This window comes from Netta rufina (assembly GCF_964035555.1).
Source record: "Netta rufina genome assembly, chromosome: 7".
NCBI classification, from domain to species: domain Eukaryota; kingdom Metazoa; phylum Chordata; class Aves; order Anseriformes; family Anatidae; genus Netta; species Netta rufina.
In genome coordinates this window covers 25,376,249-25,393,162 of record NC_140130.1, presented here as the reverse complement: position 1 = coordinate 25,393,162, position 16,914 = coordinate 25,376,249, and the positions used below count along the sequence as shown (strand labels likewise).

General features: G+C 43.2%; 1 protein-coding gene across 1 annotated transcript in view; it reads right to left on the bottom strand.

Moving 5' to 3' along the window:
- CFAP58 (cilia and flagella associated protein 58) overlaps window positions 1–8,757 on the bottom strand; it is a gene marked incomplete at both ends in the record, with an annotated part of 57,193 nt that extends 48,436 nt beyond the window's left edge. Inside the window, 4 exons of the mRNA XM_084290215.1 lie at window positions 834–982; window positions 5,591–5,872; window positions 7,435–7,641; window positions 8,668–8,757. Of these exons, the coding sequence (XP_084146341.1) occupies window positions 834–982; window positions 5,591–5,872; window positions 7,435–7,641; window positions 8,668–8,757 (728 nt within the window). The remainder of the gene's footprint in view (window positions 1–833; window positions 983–5,590; window positions 5,873–7,434; window positions 7,642–8,667) is intronic.
- Window positions 8,758–16,914: the final 8,157 nt, after the last annotated feature.

Genomic DNA, 16,914 nt, shown 5'->3' with positions numbered 1-16,914 from the left:
TGGATTAAGGGTCTTTTGGTCAATCAAATTATATGCTTTACCTACTGTGATCGTTAAGAGTCCCTGTCAATAAACCACTCTTTCTTCTTATATCCCAATCCTCAGGGGACTGAAGAAACTCTCAGTTGCTCAGAAAGGTAATGGAACAAAATTTCTTCTTCCCTGCCCACTGCGAAACCATGTAGGGACCAAACCTCTGTTGCATTATCACAACAAGTCTCTGCAGTTTACCTGACTGGTCACCTAACCAGGTTATGTCTTGCAGTCACCTAATGTAAGAATAAAACAGATTGCCTCTTTGGACACATTTACAATCTGAAAGAAAGTCCAAACATTGCAATGTGGGTTCAAGCTCAACCTTAAAAAACAACCTGATTGCTCTAAAAGAGCTGGAAACACTCTACAGGGCTGGACACCTGCAGAGGAGTTGCCTGTATGGCCCTGTCACTGGACAGGGCAGCATGGAACTGGAGATCAAGACAAAAGGAGCTTTAAGAAGAAATCACGGAGTGCCTGAGCAGCTGGAAACTGCAGGACTGAGGTCTTGGCAAAGTCACAGCTCCCAGCCCTTTCAGGAAAATGCAAAAAGCAGCCACAGAGTTGTCTTTAGAGAGACATATTTTAGTGGAAGGCTGGATGACAAAGCCTTCAAATGAAAGGAAATCTCTTACCCAGGAACAGAATACTTTAGGGCCAAAATGTGAAGGAGTGGATTTCTAATGCATCCAGGTGCTTTACGTGCTGGCACATTTCCTGGAAGGGAATATCTGAATATACTAAAGGCCTTGCTCAGAGATCAGATCAGGCTTTCCCCCTTTCTCTGGAAAACTTACTTGTATTCCTGACCCAAGGACAGACCAGATTCCTGCTCCGTCATGTTAGTCAGGCGCGCAACTTCCTCTTGCAGTGAATGAATTGTTTCCTTTGCTTTCTGTTCCTTCTCATAGGCTGCATCCACCATTTTCCAGGCCTTTTCAATCTCCTAGGAACAAAATGGAAAAGACTTACAGAAATTAAATTGGGTTGAAAATGAACAACAAATTAAAAATTAATTGCCTTGCATTTTTGTTAATTAAGCAAGTAGAGTTTCATGTCTTTTCATGCTCAGATTCACAGCAGTTTTCTTTGCCAGTTGTCTTTCCATTTGAATGAGGGCATAACAAGTATTTTGAGCCATTCAGACAATGTCAATTCACACTCAAAAACTCTCACTTATTTTCTCTAACGCATAGACCTAAGTATTATCTAATCTCACTCTATGAGATTTTGGTCATGTAAATCCCACTAACATCTAAACATTTACTGAAGCTGCAGTGCCTACAGACGTCCCATATACTCAAACAGTTCACTTGTCTCTAAAAATCTTGTTAGCTGTTACAACAAAGAACATCCAAATTACTATTTTTCAGAGAAGGAAAAAAAAGATGTTACTCTGTCCTTTGCTCCCTCTTTGTATATTTGCATCTGTGAGGACCTACTGCACTTTGGTTTTAACCACCTATTTAGAGAAGCTAAAAAAATAAAATAAAAATCAAAAATACGTCCACAATGAACAATATCAGATAACTTAATAATTAATGATTAAATTTAATAATTTATAATTTAATTTATATAAAATTGTTTACAGCAGTTCTTTATTTGAATTAACATCTCTGGATCTAAAAATAAATCTATTTAATATTAAATTCAAAATGATGACAAGCTATGTTATGGTATATGGTTAATATATTTATTGAGCTCTTTTAAATCAAATAAATGTAGCGCTAAGCTGTTTACTGCCTAAATTAAAAGCTCAGAGTCATTGAGCTAACAGAAGCAATAGGCTACCAGAACGTACTGAAAAGCTAACAGAATATAACGTTTGTGGCCTCTTTAAGCTGGAGGGGGAATACATTTTCATTTTATTTGTTCAATTAGTTCAGCAGACACAAATTTGAAAAACCAGAGCAACCAGCCGGAGCTCAAAGATCAGGAATGCTTGTTCTCCCTCTCCCCCACCCCCACCTCCAGCATATTAATAAAAAGTGGGCTTTACTTGTTCTGAAATTCTTATAGAGGTTATAAGCAACTACTACAAAGAACCAGGTACAATTCTCTACCTGCAAACAGTATTTTCATTACTTAATAAATTACTTAGTTCAAAATTCAGTTTGAAAAATATGCTTTTCACTTATGTGTCGAGAATATTTAAAACAGCTCTAAATACTGTAGTGCATTTTTGTTTTATACATTTTGGGTTCTAATTTCCATTCAAATGCAGCAATGATCACACAAAGTATTAAATATCACACAGTAAATAAAACTTTTTCATTCATTATTCTCTTACATAAAAATGTTGTAACATGAAATTTAAATAAATGCATGCTATGCTGCAATAATGGTATAAAGACATAGTGTATCATCTCGGTTGGTAAAAAAAACATAAAATATAGCCGTAAATACACATTTCAGATTTGCTAACCTGTGTAGGCAACCAATCTTTCTCTAGGAGAAATGCAAATTGAAAATAAGATTAAAGCTGATTATTTAAATCAAAGCTTCCTGATGGCTGATTAGAGTGTGATTAAAATTGGTGAATTAAATCATTATGATTGGGTCTTGGGGTGAATAATATCAGTGTGTCCTGTGAGGGGTCTTACCGGCTTCAGTGAGTCCTCAGGCCCAAAACTGTACTTGGGTGAGTACTCACAAAACTGATCCCCTGAAGTCCATGAGGTCACTCAGGTAAGCAGTGACTGCAGGTAACCAGAAGCTGAGCTTCTTGAACTACATCTCGCTTTTGATGTGTGTCAAAACAATTTTTATCAATAGGGTTAGCATTTATGGATGATGGCCTCATTAACAGGCAACATCTAAATAAAAAACAATGCATCAAACTCCAGCGTCAGCAAAAGTGGGCTTCATTGTGATGGCTTTCTTGGTTGTTTTTTATACTTTGAGTAAAGATTCAATAAATTGCTTCCTTTAAATTCAAAAGTAAAGAGGAGGAAATTTCTGAAGGTGGATGCCTTAATTGAAAAAATAATCACATAATTACTCAGTGGAGAAAGGACTGAAAGAATGCAGAATGTGTTGTGTACCCAGGAAGTAGGAACATGCGTTGCAGTTTGTTGTATAATTAACAATGGAACTATACTGGGTGTTTGCATTTAAAACAATTCAAAAAAAATTTGGAGAAGTACTCTGGAAAATGTGAAGCAGAATTCATAAAATGTGACTGCTTTACTTTTTTTTTTTTTTTTTTTTTCATTAAATAGCCCTGAAGATCACATTGGTTTTGCTGCAAAGAGACTGAGAATTAATGAATTGCTTTATTAGCATACTGGATTGATTCTCCTGGAAATTGAAAACTTGGTAACTATAAATTCCTGTTCTAGGGTTCTTCCAGTGCAGCTGTATGGATCAGTTTCCCTATCAATGAAAAAGAGAGTTGTATTCTATTCCCCTAGGGTTCAGCTTGGCCCTTAGTTCCCCTGACATGACTGTGAACAGCAGACTGTTAAGTCCAGTTCATTAAAACCTCAAAACAGAGCACTGAAGTGCCATCAGACAGTAACAGCTATTGATTATTATTGACTTGGGTCCTACCAGCAATTGATTTGCACAGTTAACCCCTGCCCCTATACAAATCCTACTGATTACAACCAGGCTTCACAAGGAGAAAAATATTGCCTCTGCAGCTCAGTTGAAACTTTATTTGTATATGAACCAATGACCCAGAAAAGGAAGGCTGTAAACCTGTTACCCAGATGACCTATCAAGCCACCAGGATTTAGGACCTTAATTTGAAGCAAATATACTGTTTTTCTAGGAACAGCCCACTGGGATTCTTCTAATACTTGTAAATAATGAAACACTAGAGCATTGTTTGTCTAATTTAGTGTTGTAGAACATCATATTTGCTATTTGAGCACTTGAACCTTCCTCAACGTTTGCCTTAGGCACCTGTGAAATACCTTTTTTGAATGTTAGTAAAACTGCAGTCTTCAGAAAGGAGAATAACATGAAATATGAAGGGTGTATCTATCAAACCCCCAACACATGACGTGATCATAAATAACATCCAACTAATTCTTGAACATTTAATGGAAAGACTAATTCTCCCAGCCAAAATGAAAAGTATCAGTGCTGTTTACTTGTCCCACATCACACAACTGGAATTTAAATGTCACAGGGTGTGTATTGCACATTGCTTCTAATGGGATCGTATTGTCAAGCAGCTTTTTCACTACAAAATCTCTTAGCTGCTTCAACAGTAGCTGATATTGTTAAGCCATCCCTCACCTTAGCTTCAATTCAGCTGTTGATGTTGGAAAGGCTCTTATTTTTCCTACTCTTGCACTCAGTTTTATGACATTACTAAGATGATGTTGCCTCAGCTTGGGAACATCCTGAAGGATTGCCTCTGCTACTGTTCACACTCAGAGTATAGACATGTAATAGCAGAAAGAAAATGGCAAGGATCATCGTGGCTCCTGACAGCCCCCTACTAGGGTTTTGGATTAGTGGCAGAGAAAATCAAAAAGATTTTATATGTGGTTTTCCACCTTTATGAGGATGCTTTGAGCAGTACCATGGGCTGGCAAGCTGCAGCCATAGGGTGACAGCACTGCTAGTTATATTTATTCTGAGTTTATTTTCTTTGGAATTCTATGGACAAGAAACTTCATGTTAAAGGACATCTCTTTCTGCAGTGCTCATATTGTTACACTGAATTTATTTTACTGGAACAAAGTAAGTCTATAGCATAAAAAATGTAAATCACTATTTTGAAGCATTTAAGAACATTGTAGCCTCCTCTACCCTCAGAAATTAACACTTTATTGCAAGGCATGTAGGTTTCTCAACTAAATGCTAAATTAAAGTCTAGCTGGGTAGTACAACCTAAGCGTTTAAACCATGAAGAGGAAAAAAGTTCAAAGTACCATCTTCTGATGATTTTTCAGGTTTAGGTTCATGGTGGTAAAACCTCAGTATGAGGCTAAAAACATTGATTATTCTTTAGCAAGTCAAGCACTTTGACAGAATTCAAATCAATAATGACAAAGAACACACCAGAGTAAATTGATGAAGTAACACTGAAATGCTATATAGGGTTCCTTCTCAAAAACACCATAAAACATTTATTTAAGTGAGCTGATGACACTTCCCTGGTCTACAATCCATATTTCAGCATGTAAGTAGATTTTTCATAGTCTGGCAATAATTAACATCCAAGCAGCAATTCAAAAATATTAATGAATGCAGTCTCAAAAACTGTGCAAGCTGGAAATGCAGATATGCTATTTTATAGATATGGGAAAGCTTAAATATAAACTATCATTTAGTACTTGACAACTGATGGAATTGGCTTAGTTTTATCCCTGTGCAAATAAATACACAATTTGACTGGGAGGAGTGACAATATCAGGCTAAGGAAACAAAGCAGTCGGTAGCAAAGCAGAGGTTAAGGAACTGGGGATACCAGCTCTATGCTTAGTTCTCCAGATAGGTCTCTACATAAAATAAAGTGTTCTTGCAGATAGCTTTCTTATTACCATGTTTTTCATTAACTATATCCTATCATATTTAATTCTATTCAAAACTTTACCGCCTTCATTGATGATATAGTTTCCCGATCATCCTTAGTGAGCTTCGTAAGTGCAGCTACTTTAGATGAATTCACCACAAGCTCAGCGTTCAGCTCCCTGCATTTTTCCATGAGACGCTTCTCATTTTCATGGGACTTCTTCAAAACAGCATGGAGCTTTTCATATTCTATTTGGAATTTTTCCAGAGTTTTATCTCCCTTAAGTAGATTGATGACTTCTTGGAAGTCTTTTTCCAGTGCTTCAAATGCACTTTCTTCTAAATACAGTTTGGCAGACTGTTCCTGAATGAAATTAGATAGATAATCAATTAACAGGAGGAATTGAACATCTCACTTATGACCCCCAAGTATAAAAAAAGCAATACACTGAGTACCTAACAGCTCCTAAGACACCATGACAAAAAAATCTGTAATAACCGTGGTCTTGCTATGGTATAATATGCACATTTCAGGCTATTCTTCAAATTGATTTCTCCTGATTTTACTGAAATAACTTGTGCTTTAACAGTCAGAGCTCCTGCAATTGAGTACCACAACTATTTTAATGATAGGTCTAGAAAATATTGTGGCAGTGTTTAAACAATACATCAGCTATTGAGGTAGGCCAGTATTTTAGCTTTAATTCTTCTCAGTTCTCTACACTGTAAAGTCTGATTAGTTTACTCTTTGCATGCAAATAGTGCCAGCAAATCACTTCCAGATAAGCACATGTGAAAGCATCAGTAATGGCAATGCAAGCAAACCCATTCCCTGCAGAAAGTGCTTCTGTTAAACCTTTCATGGTGGGAATATCCAATTTAGCTCAGTTCTGAAGCCAAATTTTGCCCGCTTAGTTTATGGACACCAAATTCCACTAATGTTTTCCACAACTGCTTAAAATAATTTCCATTATAACCTTCAATGGCATGCAAACACACCAAAGGGAGGTGTACAGCCACTTCTCAACAGTTTGAACTGCTAAGAAGCAAGATAAATCAGCCCACAGGATGCTTCATTCGGTCACAAATGCTTCACTTCCATTACTGAAGTCCATTCACAGCTACCTGGAGCATCTCTGTGCTGCTATCTGAAGCCTAGGTGTTTCCTTAAAATTGCATCTTGGACGGAGGCTGATGTGGATAGGAGCACAGATCTCCTGCCAGCATCTCCAGGCAGTGAGACGCGGCTCCCCGAGGCACAGCACCCTCACAGACCTGCCCTCAAAACCAAAGGATTCAAAAATTGTTCAGGTCCCTGCTTGAACACAAACAGCTTTGACAGAAAGGCAAGAATCTTTAAAAATAAAAATCTGACAGCAAAGACTTGTTTCAGTTGGTTTTAAGAGTATGCACATTTAAACCACCAGGAAAAGATGGAATTAAAAGCATAAAACTAGCCTCTTATGGCATGAACACAAGCTCAGGCTATGTAATATACTGAGAACAGGGGCACCAGCCCCAAATCCTCCTTTCCAAGTCTCCAATTTCATTATTTTTTTGTATCTGTGTCAGAAACTTCGATGAAAAAACAACAAACAGGAGTGAAATGTTAAAAACTGCATTGTCATTAGTGCAGAAGGGCATTCAGTGTGGAAAAGGGAAAGCCTTGGTGCTTCAGTTTCGATCTCGTTACGTTTGTGATCATACAGAGAGCGAAAAAAGCAATAACAACATATGAAATATATACACAGCAGGTATTCCTACAGTCTGTGTTACTACACCCTGCATGTAAATAACCTCTCGACAACCGAGCCAACTGCACTCTGTTCTCAACAGCGCCTCGACCCTTCAACAGGTGTAGGGGCGCAGGCAGAGGTGGAGGGGTCGCCATTACGCCACAGCGGGCGGGTAATGGCGGGGGCTCACCTCAGCCATGGTGCCGGCGGGGCGGGAGGCGCCGGGACAGGGATCGGGGCCGGGATCGGGATCAGGGCCGGGATCGGGGCCGGTGCCGGCCCTGGTGGTGCCGAGGCGGCCGTGCCGTCTCCTAGGAACGGCGGCGGGCGGGTCTGCGCTGTGCAGCCATGGAGATAGCGGGGCTGGAAGGAGGGATTCGTCCCTTAACCGCGTGCCCTGCACAGATCAGAGAATATCCCAAGTTGGAAGGGACCCGCAAGGATCATCGAGTCCAGCTCCTAACAGATCTAATAAAGGACATCAGCTAGCCTGACAGAGGCTGATTGTATTCAAAGACCTTAACAGCTATAACAGACCAGCAGTTTTATTTCAGGGGTAGCCAAGCGATCAGCGGGGCCAACTTGCTGTGGGGAAAGGGAGCCTCGAAGAAAGTGCCTAGCACCCTGTTCAGTCACAGCAGCTCCTTCTTCACAGACACAACTCAGAGACCGCAGGCTCCTCAGGGAAGCCTGTCAAGGGGCTGCACCACAGCCCAGGCACCCTGGTCCTGTGGCCCCGGGGGGTCTCAGCCAGAGCTGCACCACAGCCTCTGAGCTAAAAGGCTGATCCTTAGCCCACAGCACGGCTCACAGCATAATTGAATCACTTAGGTTGTGAAAGACCTCTAAGATTGGCAAGCCCAACAATTAGCCTAGTACTACGTGGGTCAACGAGATGCAGCTGCTCAGCAGAACAAGTCAAACCAAGGCACAGAGGGTGGCAGGGTCCTGTGAAAGGATTAAGTGGGATTTGGGAGTGCTCAGCCCTGCTGGGGTGCTTTGCTCAGGTCACACTGCTCTCCTGCGTGGCATCTGCCCAGGGGTTGAGGCCTTGTCCCTACCAGGAAAGCTGGCAGGCAGGCACACAGCAGCAGAGATTTGTATCATGGGCACAGGGTGGTCCCCTGGAAATAGAGGGGTGGCTCACCAAGCCCCAGGTGTGGGCACACCTGACACCATAGAGGGGCAATCCCATCCACAGAAAGCTCTCCACATTCAGAGGGACAGCCTGACTTAGGTCTTTTCATTACCTCTGACTAATCACACTGCTTAGTCTGCTTGTGTGCTTTAATGATTTTGTACAAAAGCAGGGTATAGAAGGAGGGAACCCCAGACAACGGCTCTGCACTGTAAGAGCTGCACTGAATTATCAGCTACTGCTGGTTGCTCCGCTACTAGCTAACCCTTGAAATAGTATGTTTACCTTAGTGGGGTCACAAATTGGTTCATCTGATAGGTTTTTTGGGCAGAGAATGTAATGTTCCATGTGTACGCTCCCCAGCAGAACGGACATGGTGTATGACCTTAAAGTTCCACTTGAAACTAATAACGACAATGGAAAATTTTCCCAGGTTTAATGAAGCCTGAATTGTAGCACTTCATTTTACTGATTACGTGGCAAAATAGGTAATTTCAAAGGGATGCTTTGAAATGGTCTAATTTGATTATTAAAGCTGGAGAATAAGACACATTTTGTAATATATTCTGTATAACTATGACTTAATTAAAAAATATCCTGCATGCTGAAACCTAGTTTCAGTCATTTCAAAGCACGCTTCTAATAAATATTTTTTTAAAAAGTACCTTTTCTAGGTTTTGCACTTTTTTTTTTTCTTCATTTTCCTTTGTACTGATGCTTCCTAATAGAAGTACCAGAAAAATGATAATGGAATTATCAGCAGAATTCCTTGATTCTAGGATTTCAGATTGTCAAGAAATTTCTTAGACCTTTAATCAACAAAACAGCTGCACCTGTAAAGAAATAGCAGAAGATGAGATTTTTACTTTGTCAGCAAAATCCTGCTGAAGGGAGAGATTAAAAAGGGGCAATTACACAATAGAACAAAACAAACAAAAAAAAAGCCTTCACATTTATATCTTAAACATATAATGTAGATGTTTACGACACCCTTTCTTATGGCTACAAAAAAAAAAAAAAAAAAAAAAAAAAAACAGGAATGGAAACATAAAGTGAGTTATTCATCTTTAGGGTGAATACACCTTTATTACTGTGTACCCACAATGTTTGTGCTTGAGGGTAACAGCACTAATGTGTCCAAAAATGATATCCATATATTGAGGCATCCCCATGGTCTTCTGTTTTTCAAACTCACGGTGATTTGTGCCCTGTGGGACCTTCCAGTGGTAACTATATAGGCTTCAGTACAAGTTTGTGACCATTGAAGGAACATCCTATAACTTGGGACCATGTGCTTAAAATTCCCTGTGCTTTATATTCCAATGAATATTAAGTGAAGATAATCACAGCTGCCATCCTGCAATGTGCTGTGACTGTCTTGGCTATAAATGATGTAGTCATGTTGTGAAGTGAACTTCTAGACAAGGTGGAGATCTTGAAGTGGGTTGACTTTAACCCCCCCTTTTAAGCCAAACCTATGTGAGAACCTTTCTGCTATAGTGAGAGCAAAAAACTCAGCCACAGAAGAAAAAAATCATTTCTAAATATAGTTTCATTAACAGCAGGGACAAGCTGGATCCAGGAAGTTTCAATTCATTGAAAAGATTGTTACTTAGTTCCCTAAATATCTGACTTTGTTCAGGAGACATCAATATTTTATGGTTTATAAGCAGAATCACCTGTTTCACCAGCTGCATAAAAGAGCGGTTCACATCAGTGGCATGTATGTGTTTGTGTGGGTGCAGAAAGGGTTACTAGAAAAGATATAGTGATTTATTTGAGGTCAGGCCCCTAGGACAGTTAATTTAATACATGTTTTAAACCACAGTGGCATGAAAACGATAAGCAATCACTTGCTGAGTGTAAGGATTGATGGGTTACTGCAGAGATATAAATAAATAGAGCAAAATATCATCATAACATCACCCAGGAGAATGCACGCAATTTGGGGCAGGGACCATGGCAGCACACGTCTTCTGGGAAGTATAAAATGAACCTTTTGGACACTGGAAGGTAACGATAAGAAGTAGTAATAAGGGAAAACCTGACGGTGAGGGGTTGAAATGTTTCCTTTTACACCATGCTGTAGTAAGGCAGAACATCAGCAGGTGGCACTGCACTACCACGGTGCTTTGATGAGCTGCCCCCTAACAACAGCTCTTTTCTGCTCTGGAAACGTGTTACAAATGTTAATTAATACATGGAGACGTAACGGTGGGGTGAACATGTAGTCATGGATGAGGTCCAATATTTGCATGCAGTTTGGTTCTTTTTACTCAGATGATGGGAATCAGTGGGAAATCACCACTAAGGAAAGCAAAATTTGTCTAACCATTTGCTAAACTAAAATATCGCTTTTACATATGTTAGAAATATTAAAAATGTTATATAAATATTAGTTCTCCACATGCAAGTGTTGTAAGTCTCCCTCAGCAATGTGGAAATCCATCGCATTCTCATGGTCTCCAACACTGCAGACGCTATCAGTGGGCTGAAGGCCTGGGATGTGCCCTAAAATCCATTTTGCCTTCTGAGTTAAATCAGTTTTGCAGTATTAAAAGGAATAAGAATGTACTAAATCATACTGTGACTTCTCCAGTCACAAGGAATTGCTATAAAGTCCTTAATCCAGCTGATACTTTTACTATATTCTTTTTGAAAGCACTTTCCTTCTGTTATTTTAAAGCTAAATGATATTGCTATAATGAGAACACTTGTTCCGAAAAATTGGATTGAGGCTTCCTATGTTGTCCATAAAGATCATACAACAGATCCTAAATAGCAGCAACCTTTGATCATGTTTGGCACTGGAGTTGAGCCAAGCATCTCAAGAGGAAGAAACACACCACGTCTCATTACCATTTTCATGAAAAGTCAAATCATGGAAATGTTTTGATTAATAGAAACACCCTAATAAAGAGCTTGGTTAGCTCTGAGACACAAGTTAAAGCTGACAAGCTGTCTTTGTATAATGTACAATTACATGCTCTACATAAAAAATAAAATGGATGAAAATTACGGGAAGTAATTGAAATTAGGTCGATAATCCTAGAACCAAGCTGAATTTGCCATTCCACAGCACGGTTTGAAACCACAAAACAGTTTCATGTCAAAGCTTTTGTTCACAGTTCTTCAACAAGGCTTACAGTGGCCTGTGACACTTGTTTGAAAAGTTTTCTGCCTCTCTGAGCCAAGCGCAGGGATCCTCCCAGCGCCCTGGAGGAAAGCAATGCTCTGCTGATCCCATCACCTTTGCTGCCCACTGTGGGCTTGTAGCACCACCAGGGTTATGGTTTATGCTACTAATCTGAGCTACAGCTTTAGAGTGACATGGAGGGGATTCTTCCTGCTACATATTTGGAGGAACAGTCTGGTAGAAGTGACCCTCTCCCGCTGCCCAGCATCATTAATCCTTAGCAAGGCTATGAAGGAAAGCCTACAAATACATAAACACATTCGGCCCTACGCATGGCTCAGGTTTCTTCAGTGGATGATTTCCATTACCAACTTGCCAGTCCTGATCCATGACTGTCATCCCAACCATGAACATTTGCTTGTGTTTAAAACTGAGTTTCAAATGTATCTAGGTTCATAATGTGCTCATTAGCAGAAACAACTTCCCCCCGTACCTTCCAACAGCCTTTCTGTTCTACCAGCAGAATCCATTCCCTAATCTCTGATTCCTTTCCCTCATTCATATTTTATTATTAAGCCTTTTAATTTTCAACCACCAAATCTTTTTCTAGCTTTAAATTTGTCTGGCATCTTTCACTGCTTGACACTCGTGTCCATTGGGAGGAAAAGGCTATTGAAAAAAAATATCCCTCCCCTCATAATACCTAAGGAAGGCTATGGAAGTCACAGAGATTAAAGATGTTCATAAGGTCAGGTGTAGGGGAGTAGGTGAGGACACCTGTGAGCAAGTGACCCTGTCTGCCTGGACTTTTCCTTGAATCCGTCCGTGTGCTCCTGGTTGGCAGCCTGTTGTCCTCTGTTCCTGCGAAGGTGAAGCTGGACTGTACTAAAACGCGTTTCACTGCTGCCTACTCATGGCCTATCATATCCCTATTCACTCTTTTCAGATCTTGTAAGATTTTATTTTTAATTTACTGCTTGCAATAGTCTAAGGAAATATTGTTAGTTTTGTAAGAAATAAGAAGCACTACTGGAAAGAACAAAATAATCCCTCAGTCTTCTAACATATCTGAAAGCAACTGAGGAAGTTACAGGTAACTTAACTCTCTGCCCAAATCTTGCTCTTGTTCTACTCCTGCGGATAGGATCTTAGAGTCCACTTTAGAAATAATATTATTATACCTAATTTCTGCTGCAGCAGCATCCATGTGACAGAGCCACAGGCTATGTCCCAGTGTGCTGCAGTACTGTTACTCCACTGCTCACAGCTTCGGGTCCTGCCCAACGTCTGAGTAATGTTAGCAGAGTTTGGCTCATTATCAAATAAATTACTACCTTTAGCAAGATAATGATCTTAAGTCTTCTGCAGTGCAGCAATATTCAAACAATGAATCACGTACTGGAGTTGTCAGGATATGTGTTTCTAGCTTTCTCTCCTCTTTCAAACTGCTGAGCTGCATCAGAAGATATAGATATATAAATCAAGCAAACGTGTCTTGGTTTGACTTTTCCATTTATATGTATTGTGTTGGTATCATAACTTTATACCATCTTGGGGGCACAAAAAGTGGATCCTGAATGGCGTGGTGGATATGTAATATCACCTGTTGGGATGTGAGCCTTCCTTTCTAAAAAATTGTTCTGACTTTTTCCCTGTTGCATTGCTCATTTACCTGTATCCCAGGAAGATTTAGCAGGTGAATGGGAGTCACAGGCTCTCAAACCTATAGCGATTTGTATTGTTCAATGGATACGTATATACACATACGGCCAGAATCAGTAATGACTGCCTTGTCAGGCTTTCTGCAGGTGGTATTTAATAGATATTTTCCTTTGGTTTAGGTGACGGACCTCTGTGATCTTGGAGAAGGATCGTTTTCACTCCTGCCGGTGCTGCAAAGCTCCCAGGGGAAGCTCCGAGACAGGCCGAGTCCTGCAGCGCGGCGCGGGGAGATTCCAGCGCCGCTGTGCTTGAGATGCTTTCCTTAGGTTGTGGCATAATGGGAAAGGAATGCACTAACACCCAGGCTGCCGGTAAACCTGAATAAACTCGATTCAGACACTTAGGAAATCATACCCATACCACACTTTTAAAAACTCAGCCCTTTAAATAACATCAAAATTGTTACTTGGTGAGCACTTGAGGAAATTTGAAGAGCGGGCTGCCATGCCAGCCCCACTTGGCACCTCCAAGCAGTTGTACAGAGCTGTGCCCCCACGTTTGCCTGGTGATATTTTGGTATTTTGGATCCTGAGGAGCCTCAGCAGTGCGGGTCCTGCCACGTAAAGCACATCCACCACCCGAACCTGGGGAAGCCAAGCGGTGAAGTGCACAACGCGCGACTCGCCAAGGCGGCGTTGGCAGAGGGCTGCGATGCTGAGGAGGGAGGAGGAAGGCTGCAGCGAAGGGCTGGGGCCCCAAATCAGGCAGATGTCCCCGTGCTGCTGCTCCGAGGTGGTTCCTTGAGCATTTTGGTGGAAGTGCTGGCTGTGGAGCCAACTTTCCCCGTCCCGATCCATAAGGAGCCATTTCACCACGCCGGAGCCCCTCTTCCCGTGCCCCCGGCGGGGTTTAGCGAGGGGCTGGCGGGCCCCTGACCCCACAGCTCCCCGGCTGGAGACCCCCGGGAGGTCAGCAGGCATCCGAGAGGCAAAATGGGCGCTTTCCCTCTGCGTCCCCGCTGCAAAAGCAGCCGGGAAGCTGACGGGGGAGCCGGCGGCGAGCTGGGGCTGCGAACCGCGGCGTGCCGGCCCCTGGGGCTGGCGGGGGTGGTTTAAAGGAGGGGAAGGAGAAAAAAAAAAAAAAAAAAAAAAAAGCAAAAGCAAGCAAAACTCCGCTCCGGACAGGCTGGGCGGGCCCTCCTGCAGCTCACCGAGCCTCACCGAGCCGCCTGCGGGACGCGCCGGGGTCGGCCCGGAGCCCGGTGAGTGCCGGGGGTCGGGAAGGGAAAGGACGGGCTGCTGGGGGGGAAGGGGTTCCTGGCAGGGTATTGCCGGGGTTTTTGGGGAGAAAAGGTGTGGGAGGAGGTGGGAGGCTTGGTCCCGGGGACGGTGAGGGCTGGGTGCCCCCAGCTCGCTGCCTCCGTCCCGGGGTAGCGTGGTTTGGGCGCAGTTGGTTGCAAAGCTCTTGGCTTTCTTCTCTGCTCTGCGTCCCGCTCAGGAGCACAAAGAGAGGGAGCTGGGCTCGGGGCCAAGCCGCTGGGCTCGGCTGTGTGTGCCTGGTTTGGAAGATGGTGGTGGTACAGGGCTGCGATGCTGCGAGTCCTGGGCTGTACGACTGCCACAGAGCCGGGGCTTCGGTGGCCTTTCCGTCTTCAGATCGGAGCAAAGTCAGGGAGCAGCCTCCCGCTGAAGCAGCTCTGTTGGGAGCTGCCGTGCTCAAGTCGTCCAGGAGGACTGGAGGTGTTGCTATCGGGGGCTGCTACATGGCCAGGCAAGGTGAGCACCAGCAGTGTCCCTAAGAGAACATTAGTAACGGGGAATGCTACGACTGGTGCAGTTTTACCGAGTGCCAGCAGCCTAAACCATGCCCAGGGCACTGCTGTGGGCTGCCAAGCAAGGCCCCGAGGTGCTGTGCAGGCAGCGCTGGGGTTGGTTTGCTGAGGATCCCAATGCTCTTTGCAGCTCTGACTGCTGCTTCCCTTCACAGACATCTTTTTTTTTTAAACCCTACTGCTCCCAGTTTGCCTTAATGTACTTCAAAGGGGTTCTTCAGTCCTTAAGGAAAAGCAGAGCCTGGAAATTAGGAATGGAAACTTAAAGCCTTATTTTCAGCCTTGTTTTCAACACAATAGATGCTTCTTGCTGCTTATACGGGAAATACACACATTAAGTGTGACGGCCACTGGAGTGGAAAGAGGTGAATCAATTTGCCAAAGGTCAGAGAGCCCATGTCAGTACTGGTGAAGCCCCGAGGGCTTCTTGGCTCCCTGCTGGTAGATGACATTTTATTTTTTGCATGAGCAGGGTGCACAGAAACCAGCGATCGGTGTGTGCAAGGGAGAGCCGGGTACCTGCACACGCCCAGGGAGCTGTACCTGTTTGTCGGGAGCTCGCTGGCCCCTCCCCACCTAACTGTCTTCCTCTCTTTGTTGCTTGGGCACTGCGGTATTTCAAGCCTAGCCTTTTATCCCCAGTCCCTACAAGTCAGACTGAAGAGCCCAGCTCAGGGGCTGGAGGAGTTTGCTCTCCGTGAGTGATGGTTGCAGGCCAGGTGATGGCTGGGGCCACCAGAGCTGTGCCTCATGCTCCCATTTCACGTTTTGTTGGTTCCCTCCCTGATGAGAAGGGCTCCTGCGTGCCTCTGAGGTCTGCCTGTGCTTGCAGCCCTCCTTACGTGGCAGTGAGCAATAGAGAGAGGAAACCTGACCCACAGAAATGCGATGCTGGGGTTCAGTGTGCTGATCTAACTCATTTCTGAGTTTGTTTTTTATGCAAAAACCGCATGGCTTTCCTAAGGACAACCTTAGTCTGGCTTTAGCAACCGGTTACTTGTTGACTGTTGATTCAGTATCTTGGGGCTTGCCTGCAAATAAATTCATGCAAATGAAGTGATATCAGAAAGCACACTTACTGGGTTATGTTGTGGCTTTTTTTCTTCCCTTTTTTTTTTTTTCTTTAAAACTCAGTTCCCTGAGTGCAATGAGTGCACCAGCGAAAGGGGTGGTTTATTTTTTGGTTTCTTGCTCTCTCTTTACACGTCTGTATCTCACCTAAAACAAATTTACTCATTGCAAAATTCAAGCTAAATTCAGCCTCTGTCAACAAGGTGAGTGTTAGGAAGCAGCTCTTCTGGGACACACTGATAAACTGCGTGAACTCCGTAAGGAGTCTGCCCAAGTCTCCTTGCAGTTCTGTGCTGTCCTACCCTGCACTCCCTGCTCTGTGGAATTGCAATTACAATCCAGAGCAATGGTTCAGTGGAGAAAGGAGCTGGAAAAAAAAAAAACAAAAAAACATTTCCTGGCTTGTTCCCTCAGCCCCCCTTTAAAATAGGCTGTTGGGTGGGCCAGCTCTTTCTCTCCCAAGTGTTCTTATAATCCACTTACCCTGATAAAAAGCAGCTCTGCTGCCAGGCAGTGTACTTTCCATCCCGACGTATAATTGCCGGGTGGTGGAGGGAGGGAGAGACTCTGGCTGTCAGGCTGGAGGGGGGGAGGGAGCCAAGCCAGGGCGCGTGCTGGGCAGCATCGTCGTGTGCCCAGCCATGGAGCCCAGGATTCAGGCTCAGCTGAAAACCTTCTCCCTGCTCACCCTCAGCACGGGGAGCTGGAAGAGAGGCAGGTAGCCAAGATCTGAGTGAGCGGAGGGATGGAGAGAGCCAGCCCAGGGGTGCAGCTGCGGCAGGGCTCTTTTTTTTAGCTTGTTTTGGTTTCCACACGTGTGGGCCGTGCCAAG